The 13,966-nt window shown below is 42.2% G+C and overlaps 1 protein-coding gene across 1 annotated transcript; it reads right to left on the reverse strand.

Annotated features, from left to right (window-relative positions):
* Positions 1–5,397: 5,397 nt before the first annotated feature.
* Positions 5,398–10,736, reverse strand: CHAMP1 (chromosome alignment maintaining phosphoprotein 1). Its single transcript, XM_033147698.1, has 2 exons — positions 10,637–10,736; positions 5,398–8,733 (listed from the first exon to the last, which is right to left on the reverse strand). The coding sequence occupies exon 2, from the start codon at positions 8,705–8,707 to the stop codon at positions 5,525–5,527; it is 3,183 nt and encodes a 1,060-aa protein (XP_033003589.1). The 5' UTR covers positions 8,708–8,733; positions 10,637–10,736; the 3' UTR covers positions 5,398–5,524.
* Between the last annotated feature and the right edge of the window lie 3,230 nt (positions 10,737–13,966).

Genomic DNA, 13,966 nt, shown 5'->3' on the forward strand with positions numbered 1-13,966 from the left:
TGAATTCAAAGCATTATTTAAACTGTGAAAAACAGAGGTGCACTCACAGATGGAGCGGGAGCCATTGTTGTCCCTGGTGACCCAAGTAACTGTAGCATTTCCCTACGTGTAAAGTTCCATCCTGTGTCATTTCTTGGTCGCACTAAGAATATGATGGAATGCTGTGAGCCAGATTCATTCTATAGCTAATTTGCATCTAAATATATTCAGAAAAATAATGAAAAATACTGGTATTAGTTTTTGCCTTTCCATCAGCTCTTTTAAATCCTAGATTGTGAGCTGAAAGTGGAAGATGGTTGAAGAGATTGGCCATGCTTAGTAACAGAAAAGTCAAAACATCCCATGTTTTCTTTGTTTAAAAGGACTTTGCTGGACCATAAAAATGAAGTCAGATTGTTCTGACCCCTTTAGATAATGCTGTTTCAAGCAAATATGTGTCCACTGCCACAGCTGAACATTCTTAAGTGCTCTGGCATCGCCTGCCTAGAAATTCCTTTGCAAGAGACTCCCACGTTCTGGCAAAATATTCACTATTTTGGTGTCTGCACATAAAATAATTTAAATGGCAGTTATAAGAAAAATACTGTGTTGTATGAATAGTTCTAAAAATGTCTTGAGTGATGTTAACAATAGTGCCTAAGAAGCGAAAGGCTGCTCAAATAGCTCATTGATAAAGTTTTTGCAGGCTTTTAACATAGGCAGGCTAGAAAAAGTCTAGATCACCAAAGTCCTTTTTTGTTGCAATTTTAAAAGGGAACACACTTGAGACATAATTACCGGTATGTCTTCTCATCAGTGGAAATGGAAGACGGCTATAGAGGTATATTAAAAAGAGAAACACCTGGTTCAGGAGAGCGCAGCGTTTAAAATAAAAATGGGAAAGTAGCTTGAATTTTGGAGATTGCCCTGTCAAAACATAACAAAGAAATAGGATCTGAGCAAACCCTACAAAGGCCTAGGAAAAGATGCCACTGGCAGAACTGTGAGAATTTTTTTTTTGTCTAAGTTAACGTGAGAGCATGCTGTTTGCCACGGTTGCCAGGGCTGACGGTTGCCTGACACATGCACATTCAATGACTGCAGCAAATTGTGACTTTGTATGTGTCAAGGAGCCATTAGGGATCAAACACCACAGACAGAACTTGCATATCACTTCATACACAATGCTTCTGAATGATACAAATGTGATAAAGTAATACATGTACATGTGTCACGCATGTACATTATGGTCTGCCTCGTTTTCTGCTATCAACAATAGATCAACATCTTCCTAGTTTTGTAAAAAAGAAAAAAAAAGTTAGGAAGCAGTAGATCAACTCCAATGCAAGCTAAATGCTAAATACTGCTGCCATCTAGCAGCTGAACTTAGCCACTATCCTAGAGGACAGCAAAAGCAGAGTATCATATCCAGGTTATTTTGTTCGGGGCACAATTAAGTGCTTCTAATTACCTTTAAAGCCCTAAAGGGTTTGGATCCAGAATCACCTACGTCTTTCGCCACTACTCTGCTTTGCTGCCCAAGATGTGGAGAGGCTCATCTCTGCCTCACCTATGAAGTAAGATGTGTGTCTGTGATAACTATGTCTATGCAGCTCCTCTTTAACCATCTTCTGCTCAATAGTTCAATATTTATTCCAGCAGGTTTTTGCCTGGCCCAGATGTTTTTATCTGTTTTTATTCTGCCTACCTCTGTTGCATAATATTGTTTGATATTGTTTCATGACACTGTGAATTTAATTGTTGACAGCTGCCCTGAGTAATAGATATGCACAAGAAGGGCAGGCTAGCTAGAAATTCTGTTAATTTTTTTTAAAAAATAACTTTTGTTCTCTCCCTGCATCAACAGTTCATATCGTACAAAATGTTACAGATTCCCATCATTAAATGTATTGTGGGATATGGAAAAGATTATTAGACATTATTAACAAAGCTCCAGTCCAGTTAATGCAAAGGAAATACTGATAAATTAATATATGTTTTCACCTAGCAGTGGTTAGTTAGGTCATGGAATACCCAAATTCAATCCATTGAGCTCCCTGAAAAATAGAGCTGGCAAATGTAACCACAAAGTGTCAAAATGTAATCCCATCCATGCTCTTGCTTTTGTTTTGTAAGCAGCTGTGTGTGTTTCGGAAAAAACCCTATTCTAGCAGGGCACAAATGCCAAAATAATACATATTTCTCTGTACACATTTTCCTGTCATGGAACATCCTACTTCTATATACTATAAATACAATATAATTCACTTACATCTGTTAAAATCATAGTAATGGAAAAATCCAGACCTGCAAGTTTTTACTTTCCCCAAGGGCATATGTCCTTATATACTTCAGAAAAACTAATCTATGATGAAAACAAAATGCAGATTAGGTGCTATTCTTATATAAGGGATCACACTGACCTTTTGGGGAATTCAAGCCATGTAAATATGTTGGTACACAGACAATGTTTTTGTTTCTCATTTAGCTAAATTAATTTCAGATTCAATTTAATTCTTCTACATCTTGGCTAGAGTATGCTTGGAATGGGCACCTCCAATTATTTTTATACTTCTACATGCAAATTTTAAGGCAGGAAACAGCCACAATTTTTTTTAGCAAAGCTGAAGAGCAGATGAAACAACTTATTTTCAAATACAGGTGAAAGTTTCACCTATAGCTGCTTGTATTGCACCTCTGAAAACTCAGGCTGCAATTTAAGCCACCAGCTTGTCTCTTCTGCAGAGAAAAAAGCTGTAATGAGAGCTTCAAACAAATCTCAGGCTGTCCAAATTCTCCTATGTACATACAAATCATGGGATAACGTCTATGCACTGTAAAGATAATCCCCACTTCATGTTGGCACACTTTTTAAAAAAATATACCAGTAATATTTAACAATGCTTACATTGGGCTGAATTAAATTAATGCCTTTGGAACTTTTCTATTTTATTACACCTTACATGATAAAGCAAGAAGTGTCAACCAGAAGTTACAAAAAAAAAAAAAATTTTTTGGTAAAAATCTATCCAGTGCCATAATACATAGGTTCTTTAAGAGTTATTATGCTCTGCTTAACCAAGAGGCTGAATCAGCAGAACAGTATCTTTGGACTTCATTTCACCTCTGGTAAAATAAAAGGCTGCACAACATGAAGGATGAGATATGACACCTTCACATCTCAAACAACAAAAGGATAGAGGCACCAGATTTCAATTGCTATGGGTCATGAACATAAGTAGTACTGTGGACTGGGAAAAACTGAACCAATTTATCTACCAGCTGAATGGCACAGCTGCCACTTCCTACACAATTTTGTTGACATCTAAATCCATTTCTCATGTAGAACAAGCAGATCATGTATGATGTAACCACATGTGGTGTTGAATTTGAATCACAAGAGATTTGTATAGATTACCATTTAATTTTCTTTTAAAAAATATTATTTACATTGTAAATGCACTTACCTGCATTAGAGAATGCACAGAAATCTGTACTAATTCCAGTAATAAATATCTGAAGTAATAAAAGCTGATGAAACATTACCTAATACATACAATTTAACAATTTCAATGCAGAGATTATTTTTTATTGTTAGAAGAATAGAATACAATGCTTAAAACACATTCCCCAAATTATAAACAATACAAGACAGCATATATATATGTCCAATACATCTGACATTACTCCAGCTATTTCACACACATTAATCTGCACTTCAAACAGAGTGAGAGCAGAAGCACAACTACTTAAAAAATCTAAACAAGCAAATTTATTGAGGTGCACAGATTTTTCCTTGCAATACTTATAAAAATGGTCACTACTTATGATTCAAGACAAACTACTATACTATTCCATGCACAGTTTAAAACAATTTCAGTTTTGTGATGTTTACACTAAATATTGAGCTATTCAATATATTTCAAATAAAAAACTGGATTTGGAGAGTTAACTGATTGGGCACATTGCCACATTTCTGCTATTCTAGCTGCTTATTTTAGTAATTTAGTAAATCATAGTGCAAACCTATGATGTTGGGAGGGTTAGAAAAGTGCAGGCAAGGTATAGCTAGCAGAATCTGGACAATTTAAGAACGTAACAAAACATATTGAAATTAAATTTCAAAGTGTTTGTGAACATGTCTCACAAGGTCTAGTGAAACTGAAATATTGCCCCAGTAAGAATATTGCTGACAGCATGACCAAGGCTTTCAAGTTTCAGAAACATGAGAAATGTTTGCAATTGGGTCTGAATAAGCATACTGTGTAAGTTTTTTGTATATGCTCTAGTTCTGATAAGGACTGAGCGGGGTGTTGGTATATGTGAAACTGAAACTAGTAGTCATTCCATATCTACACAATATAATGTAAAGTTTAAACAATATAGAAGCTGATGGCTTCAAGGTCAGAAAAACGAGGTAATGTTCACGTGCAGTGTGTCTCTGGGCCTAGATAAGACTGAAAGAGTGAGTTGAGTTTTTCATTTTCTCTCTTTGCTCTTCTTCCTGCTGTGAAGGGGAGAACCATCTCCAGATGCAGCATGCTAGTGACTGATGTATGGGTTAATGATGTACAAAATCAGGGGTCGGCAACCTTTTTCAGCCAAGGGCCAGTCCACCATCCCTCAGAGCATGTGGTGGGCCAGACTATATTTTTTGGGGGGGAAATGAACAAATCCCTATGCCCCACAAATAACCCAGAGATGCATTTCAAATAAAAGGACAGATTCTCCTCATGTAAAAACATGCTGATTCCCAGACCGTCTGTGGGCTGGATTTAGAAGGCGATTGGGCTGCATCTGGCCCACAGGCCTTAGGTTGCCTACCCCTGTACAAAATCATTAAGCTGCAAACCAGAAATAAACCTTACTGCCTCTACCGTGGGTGTGAAGTGAGTTTATTGCATCAGTGATTGTCTCCACAAAAGGCTTGACAACGCTGTGCAGAGTGGAGCATGCAGAGGAGCATGCTGGACACCTTGCGAGTTGGAAAAGATGCTCACAAATATTCAAATATTGCAGTGGAGAGGGCAAAAATGAGCTGTTTGTGGGGGCGTGTGGATCAGGGAATAAAAAGCCCACATTCCCTGTACACACCCCCAGGATGTAGGATGGAGGGAGATGCACACCACCTCTGGGCTCTGCCCCTTCTGTCTCTCACCACCTATAAACTTCTGCTCTGGGTAGTGAAGTACTGTCAGGGCTCAGAATCTGATAATTCTGTTGCCAGAGCATTTGTAATAAACCATTGACTGCTCTGTCCATGACTTAATCTCCATTTTTTGTTTTAAAAACAGCACTCCAAACAATCCAGTACAGACCTATTACTTTGGTAGTTCTGTGTTAACTATTTCTGCAAACTAATGGCTACAATATAGCACAGTTAAGCAAACTAGGGCCCATTCAAATAAATGAGTTAAGTGCACTTAATTTTGCATTTAATTGTGGCCATCATGTTTATTGTGACATGCTGATATAATTGCATAAAACAGTTCCACCGCATCACTGACAAGCTAATATTTTTGAAGATTCTCCAAAATAAATATGATTAAGTCTGTGGTTCAGTAAGTGATTCGATGAGTGATTCGTTCAATGGTTCGGTGCTATCAACTGGCACCTTACTGGCATCTTCACTCTGAGTAGGTGGCTCAGTTATGGTATCCATCTGTTTTTTATTGGCCTCTTCATTATGACGACTTTGGCAATGGGTTAGATGCTTCTTAAAGCCTCTAGGAAAGTTTGATTCAAAACTGCAACGTGGACATTTAAGCAAACTCTGACCATGAGCAGCAACATGGTTTTTAAGGTGAGATTCCAAGAGAAATGCCTTTCCACATATATCACACTTGTATGGACTGTGAACGTTATGCTTGTTAACCAAATGATGCAAAACAGCACCTTTTTTCATAGCCCGGCAGCAACAAATTTTGCAATAATATTTGCCTTTGCCACGCTTCATATATTTTGCTATTTCTTCTTCCGAGATAAAAGCTTCTTTTTCTTCAGTAAACTGCAGCACACACTGAGGCTGAGTAGGAGTAGCTGCATCAATTTTAGTGTCTTTATTGAGGTCAGAAGTTTCTGTATCAAACTGTTCTTGATCACTGTTTGATTCCTGCTCCTTAACTTCAGAGGTATCCATTTCATTATTTCCACTCCCACTGTTATTTAGGTCTATATTTTCAGTTTCCTGATTTTCCTTCTTCGGTTTCTTCTTTGGACAAGAAAATAATACTTCTTCTGTAGCTTCCTTGGCTTGTATAGGCTTCTCCTTTGGAGATAACAGACTACTGAATGGATTATCACCTTCTGGCTGTTCGGTGAAGAAATCTTTACCAGTTTCGGAATGTGCCTGCAAGTCTGAAAATATGGGTGTAGCAGACTGACTGAAGTCAGAGACAGCAGTTTTGTGAACTTCTCTGCCTGCTGTTTCCAGTGGTCTGTGGACATCAGAACCAAAGTTCTGCTTTGGATCAGAAGACATAGGAGCAGGTTTTTGGAGCTCAAGTGAAAGAGAACCCTTTGAAGTCTCAGCAAAGAAACCATGACGTTGTTTCTCAGGGGAACCAGGAAGTGCCTTCTGTGGTTCAGTGAAGCTTGCATGTTTCTGGATTTCAGGAGAAATTGAAGAAGCCTTCAACACTTCATGAGTAAGAACAGGTGGTTTCTGAGGTTCTCCAAAGGAAACATGCTCTGGAACTTCAGGAGAAACTGCAACATGTTTCTGGGGCTCTGGGAAGAAGGCATGCTTTGGGGCCTCAGGTGAAACAGGAGGTGGTCTGTGAGGTTCAGAAAACAGGGCATGTTTTTGGACCTCAGGAAAAGACATGTGAGTTTCATGGAAGAATGGACGTTTTTGCACATCAGTAGGAGGAGGAGGAGGAACAGATTTCTTAGACTCTGGAAAAAGTGCCCGTTTTCGGGGTTCGGAAAACAAAGCACGTTTTTGGAACTCAGAAGAAACAAAAGGAGCAGGCTTCTGAGTCTCTGAAAAGAAAGGAGACTTCCGAGAGTCAGAAGGGAATTTCCAAGGATCAGGAGACACAGGAGCTGGCTTACGTTGCTCAGGAAAGAATGAAGGTTTCCAAAGATCAGGTGACATTGGGGGAACAGGCTTTCTAAGCTCTGTTGGCATGGGATGTGCAGAGGGTGGTACTGCTGGTGATGATCTCCAGGTGTCAGGAGACAAGACGGGTTTCCAGCCTTCAGGATAAACAGAAGAAATGGGTTTCCAGGGCTCTGAGGAAACAAGACTAGGTTTCTGAGACTCAGGCAAGGAGGTAGATTTCCAAGGCTCTGGCACAAACTTCTGAGGCTCTGGGGACATCAAAGAACCTGGTCTTCGAGGTTCTGAGGCAGGCCTCCTAGACTCCATTGACATAGATGTGGGAGGTTTGGGGGACCAAGGTGACACAGTAATAGAAGACTTCTGTTGTTCGTGGGAAATATTAGGAGCAGGCCTCCAGGGTTCTGGAGCAATACTAGGAGCTGATCTCCAATGATCTGGTATTGGTGGTTCAGGTTTTCTTAGTTCAGGGGAAAGCGCTGAAGCAGGCCTCCGCATTGGAGGAATATGCCTGCGAGTTTCTGAGGATATAGCCGATGTAGATTTCTTTAGCTCAGGAGACACAGCTGGAGAGTGCCTGCGGGGCTCAGGAGATACTGCTGGAGAGTGCCTGCGAGGTTCAGGAGACACAGCCGGAGAGTGCTTGCGAGGCTCAGGAGACACAGCTGGAGAGTGCTTGCGAGGTTCGGGAGACACAGCCGGAGAATGCCTGCGAGGCTCGGGAGACACAGCCGGAGCAAATTTCTGTGGTTCAGATGCAGCCACAGGTGGAGATGCAGGCACAGCAGACTTCTGAGGTTCTGGAGATACAGGTTGTAGGGGTTTTTGTGGTTCTAGAGAAACAAGTGATGCAGGCTTCTCTGACTCTGAGATAGATACATGCAGTTCTGGATGTACATTAGAGAAGGGTTTCTGTGGCTCAACATATGTGGCTGTGCCAGGTTTCTGTGGCTCAGGGGAGATAGCACATACAGGTTTTGATACATCTGAGGACTCCACTGGAGTGGGTTTCAGGGGCTCTGGAGCCACAAAAGTGACTGGTTTCAATGGCTCTGATGACACCACTGGAATAGGTCTTGGAAGCTCTGGTGATGCAACAGAGATGGGTTTCTGTGGCTCTGGGCATGCAACTGGAGCAACCTTTGGTTGCTCCACAGATACAACTGAAATGGGCTTTTGTATCTTGGAAGATAACCCAACGTCAGGCTTGAGGGGTTCAGAGGGAGCCAGCTTCTGAGATTCGGGAGAAACAGTGGGTTTCAGTGACTCAAGAGATGGAGAAGACTTCTGAGGTTCCACAAACAGAGGTTTCTTTACAGTTTCTGCACCTGTTGCTAACAAAACTTTTTGCTCTTCTTTCCATTTGTCAGGCATTGCATGGTGTGCTGTGATGTGATAATAAACATTGCAATACATTTTGCTGGTAAAAAAACATTTGTGGCAGTGGAACAACTTTGCACTTTTCTGATAAAATATAAGTTTCCCCAGTCCTGCAGTATCCATTTCATCACAAAACTCGGGGTGGATAGTACCCATATGAATCTGTATGTTTTCATAGTCAGACCCTCTGAAACTGCAGTGATCACATTCCAAGCGCTCTGTTGTTTTACGCAGGATCTTCAACACATCCATTTTTCTATTGTCAACTTGCATAACACTACACATGTTTCAGACTGTAAGCTCCAGTATTCCTGAAATAAAAGTTAAAAAGTTAGCACATAACATACAGAAAAGTTTGTTCTTATTAAAGTAAAATTAACTAAATGAACACTCAGCTGAATAATTATATCTCCTAAGAAAAATCAAATCATCTAACCTTGTTAAGCTGTATATCACAATCTTCCACTTCGGAGGGAAATCACCCTATGTACAAATACTTATGAATATAAATCTCTTCATTGTTTACAAAACCATTAGTTGCTGAGGGCAATTTAATCTGTTTACCAATGCCAGATGGTTCTTTCTGTTGCAGAAAGCCTAACAAAAAACACAATCTGCAGAGAATATCCTGCTAGTTCTAGACCCTTTTATCAGTTGTAAGGTACGGAAAAATAATTTGTATTATGAATATTTTGCTTTGTGCCAGTAACATTCACTCTTAAAAGGGTTAAACTTATAGCTCTTTGCAGGTGTTACTATCTCCCATGTTCAGCAACATGGAAGCAAGGAAATGAGCCACGCAGATAAGTCCCACTCCTAATGCCACACACTCCATCTAGTGCTTCCCCCAAAATTTATGCATATAGCATAGACAGCTGCAGTGAGTGGAGGGGTCTTAGTCACAGCTGGAGCAAGGCAAACCATAAGCCCAGGTTCAGATGCAATGCTATGTCAAAGAATGACTTTGTTCCGGAGGTAGCATGGAAGCAGGAGGCCTGGGCAAGGAGCACAGTGACTGCAATCTTCCCCCTAGGAAACTACCGTACATATTTTTTCATTCATGCTAAGCCACGGGGTCACAGTAACCTTCATTCACTATTCCATCAAAAATAAAAACTAACCAGAACTTTTGATTTCCATGTTCACTGCTACATGGGACACCCCAGGATGCATCCTTAATGCCATTTCTCAAGGCACCATATACTACTCAAGAGTATTTAGAATATTAAAATATTTGCATTGAAACTATTAGCAATGTACAGTGGTACCTCGGGTTACATATGCTTCAGGTTACATACTCCGCTAACCCAGAAATAATGTTAGGAAAGATGGAGGGCACAAGGAGAAGGGGACGACAGAGGATGAGATGGTTGGACAGTGTTCTTGAAGCTACCAACATGAGTCTGACCAAACTGCGGGAGGCAGTGGAAGACAGGAGTGCCTGGCGTGCTCTGGTCCATGGGGTCATGAACAGTCGGACATGACTAAAGGACTAAACAACAACAAATATGCTTTCCATGAGACTATTTAAGCAATGATATTTCCGCCAACAGAATAAAGCATGTCTTGAAATGTGCACCCCACTGCTGCAAAATCCAAGTCGATGTTGGCCTTACACCAAGGATGCGGTACCTGTGGTTCTCTTGATGCAGGTGGTCCCCAACACCCAATGGGGCCCGATAACCCCCAGGCAGGAATTACTCCTAATCCCAAATAACTGAGCCTCGTAGTCCAGCCTTCAGGAAACAGCAACGACCTGCTACTGCGCATAAACGTTGCGAAGGGCGAAAGATCTTAGGGCCGACAAGCCCAGTTGAACACGGGGGGGGCATAAAGTATTTGATCGTGTGCACGCACGTTTAGCAAATTTGCCAGCAACAAGCTATTTGCAGAGACGGTAGGGGAGGGAGAGGTATCAATGGGTGAGGGAGGGAGGCGACAGACAAGAGGAGGTGTGTGTACGCGCGCGAGCAGAGAACGGAGATGGGGAACGCGCAACCGAGCGCGCGCAAAACGCTATGTGAACGGAAAGGGGGAGGGGACAAAAGGCTACTGTGGTGCGTTAAAAAGAAAATAAAAAGGGCGGGTAAGCGAGCCGAGCTTTTCACACATGAGGTGAAAAGACGTCCCTCTCCATCACCCTTTTAAACTGGGCGGTAAAGGTGGGGGAGGAGTAGAAGGAAGAGGGGGCTGAAGAAACGGCAAAGTACCTACCGGGGAGAAAACAACGGCTACGGGGAGAGAGGCGCTTCCCTACAATGGCGGCTGCTCTCACAAGCCAGGGTCCATAGGGATGCCGGAGACTGTGGCGCGCGCAGGGTAGGGGGGGGGGAGGGCGGCTGAAGGCGCCAGGCGACGGTGCTGAGGCGGAGCGGTGGGTAGGCCGCGCGGCCACACAGGCGCCCTTTCATTGGCTCGCGCCTTCCAGCTGCTGCCCAACGGCTGCTTGGAGTTCGCCCCGCCCCCGGCTGTAGAATTCAGCGCAGGCGCGTGGCTGCGAGTATCGTCGTTTGGAATGACGCTGTTGGGGGGGGGGGAAGAGTCTGCTGGAGGCGCCATGATGCCTTCATCTCCCTGTGCTTCCCGACCCGTGAGGAGGAGATGGGAGTGGGACTCCTCCGTCGTGGAGTTTACGTGACAAGAGATTGCATGCTGCTTAGTTCTCGTGACTAGGTAGTCATCCTACAAGTTGGGGGCTCACGTGATCGGAATTATAGTATAATGTAATATAATATATTTTTTTCTAGCATTTGTGTGTTGGTATATATGAATAATGATAGAAAAGCAGAAGGTTAGCTCCTTGTTCTCTGATGTGCTATTTTTCAGTTTCCAACGCGTAGGAAATGCAGGCGAGAACTAGACATAAATTGTATGGCAGCCTCTCCATATATAACAACCGCAGGGAAGTTTACCTGCATTCACCAGCCTGCTGAGGAAGCCCTGGGGTGCCACAGCATTTGTTGCATTTTGCAGAGGATTCTGAGGGAATGGGCACACGTTTACATCCTTTCATTTGTATGCTGCCTTAAAATCGTGTTGGAGTCTGCTTACAACATTTTTTTTTTTAATTACTTGATTGATTGAATCTTTATACGGCCCTATACTATGGGGTCTCAGAGTAGTTCACAGAATAAAATCAAGATATAAAACCACAAAATACATAATAAAAATAAAACCAACAACCCAATTTGTTGTTGTTTAGTCGTCTTAGTCGTGCTCGACTCTGTGATCCCAAGAACCAGAGCATGCCTTGGAAACTCTCACTTCTCAAAGCTTCTCTTTTTTATGTCCATGGAGTTTTCTTGGCAAAATACTGGAGTGGTTTGCCAGTTCCTTCTCCAGGTGGATCACATTTAGTCTAAACTCTCAGCTATGAACTGTCCGGCTTGGGTGGCCCTGCACGGCATAGCTCATAGCTTCTTGGAGTTATTCAAGCCCCTTCGCCATGACAAGGCAGTGATCCATGAAGGGGGAAAACCCAAAAGGCCCCCCCCAAAAAAAACATTTTAAAAGTAACCAAGGTTGTCATAAACACTAAATAAAACACCAAAAAGTACACAACCAAACTGAATGCATTTCATTTGTTGGGGGAGGGGAGGCTCCACAACTTTTCTCCATAATGAATATGTGTGTGTGTGTGTGTGTGTGTATACACACACACACTAGCAGGCTTGTACCCAGCATTGCTTTGGAACTCTAAGAAACCGAAAAATCTGTGAAGTTTTGAAAGGTTCAGTCTTGATTCAAAATGGTGCCCAATTGTATCCAAACACAACACAGATGAAAACCTTGATCTCAGGAACCACCACACTAAATTTGGTTAAAATTAGTGCGATTTTGAAAGGCTCAGTCTGCCATCTTGATTCAAAGTGGCATGCAATAGTATCTAAACGAATAAAAAAAACTGTATCTCAATAACTATGCAAAATTTGGTTATAATTTCTTAACAGCTGTCCAAATACATAAGACAAACAACTTTTCAATATATATTCAATATTTGGCAACTGATAATACTACCTGTAAATAATAATGCATCTGATAAATTAGAGTCTAATTCCTAAATGCTTATACCTCAATATTCCTGTTAAGTTCTTAAGGTGCCACAAGATTATACGTGTATTCATTACACACACACACTGATTCCTCAAAGTGCAGTGTTTGCTGACCTCTACCGGCTGATAACCTAAAAACAACAGTAACAAATTAGAGCTGAACATTTGAAACATCCTTATTTGTATGGGGAATAAATAATATATTTCTGCAACTAAAAGAGTATAATTTGGTGTTCTTATGTTACAAGAAAGGAAACTATTTTTGTTACTTTGTTGTGTTGCTGTTACTTTTAAAAAAAAACTGCTGTGATTTATTATTTCTGCTACTTTGAGTGATCTACACATAAAGGAGCATCTTTCCCATTATCAACAAGCAGGTAAGGCCTTGCTTGTAGTGCTATTGGCAGATGTGATCTGTGCAGTGCTGCAGTGCAGGGCCTCTTCTGTCATGGTGCCTTGGTTGTGGAATTTGCAGTGGTGTAGCAAGGGAGGGGCAATGGGGGCAGGGCACCCCGGGTTCCAGGGGAGGGGGTGACACTCTGCGGCTCCTCCCACCACTCCCCAAGCCAAGCCCTGCTGCCCAGCCCCCCGTCCGTGCTGCTCCACGGATGGCCGGAGCAGCCCCACGAGCCACCGCTCACCTGGCAGCGGCCGAGCAAGCGGTGGCCCGTGGGGCTGCCCCGTCCGTAAAGCAGCACGGACAGGGCAGCCCCATAAGCTGCCGCCTGCCCGGCGGCCTGCTTGGTCGCCGTGGGAGCAGCAGTGCTGGGCCGGATTGTTGTTACTAAGGAATATGCAAGTCTCTGTAAGTAACTAAATTATTTTAAACTTACCTTGTAGTCTGTGGTCTGTTGTATTGAAAAGGGAGCCAGCTGCCCTAAGGAGCTGGAATATAATAAATCTTTCTTGTTAAAAAAAAAAGGTTTAAAAACCTTTTCCTATACTTCACAAAATCTGCCTAATGATGGAATGTAAATTCTGCTACTTTATGTGCAAACCCCACATATTAAAAACAGATACACATCGTTTTCTTTGTGTTAACCTACACACATGGATTTGTGGAGGATTAAATATGGTAATATATACTCTTACTAATATCCTTCAGCGCTAACTACCAAAAGCCTTGCAAAATAGGTATGTTAAAACCATAAAACCAATACCCATTGACAAGAACATTTCAATAAAACAAATACTCCTAAAGCAGATAAGCTAGTTATTGAACTCATCCATGTTCAAAGGAACAGATACATCTTCACCTGATGTCTGAAAGTAACCAATGGGGTGGGGGACATGTGTCTCCAATGGAAACAAATTCCCAGGGGCGTAGGATGCCGCTTGGCCGCCCAGGGCAGTGCGCGGAGGCACCCCCTGGGGATGGAGCGTCGTGACGTCACGATGCATGCGTTGTGATGTTGCGACACATGTCAGGTGGACAGCGCATGCGCAGAAATGCCGCATGTGAGGGATCCCACTCCCTCACCCTTTTCGATTC

The sequence above is a fragment of the Lacerta agilis genome, chromosome 4, assembly GCF_009819535.1.
Source record: "Lacerta agilis isolate rLacAgi1 chromosome 4, rLacAgi1.pri, whole genome shotgun sequence".
NCBI lineage: Eukaryota > Metazoa > Chordata > Lepidosauria > Squamata > Lacertidae > Lacerta > Lacerta agilis.

Excerpts from the sequence above, each read along its gene's own strand:
- CHAMP1 (XM_033147698.1), bottom strand. The coding sequence starts at position 8,707 with ATGTGTAGTGTTATGCAAGTTGACAATAGAAAAATGGATGTGTTGAAG.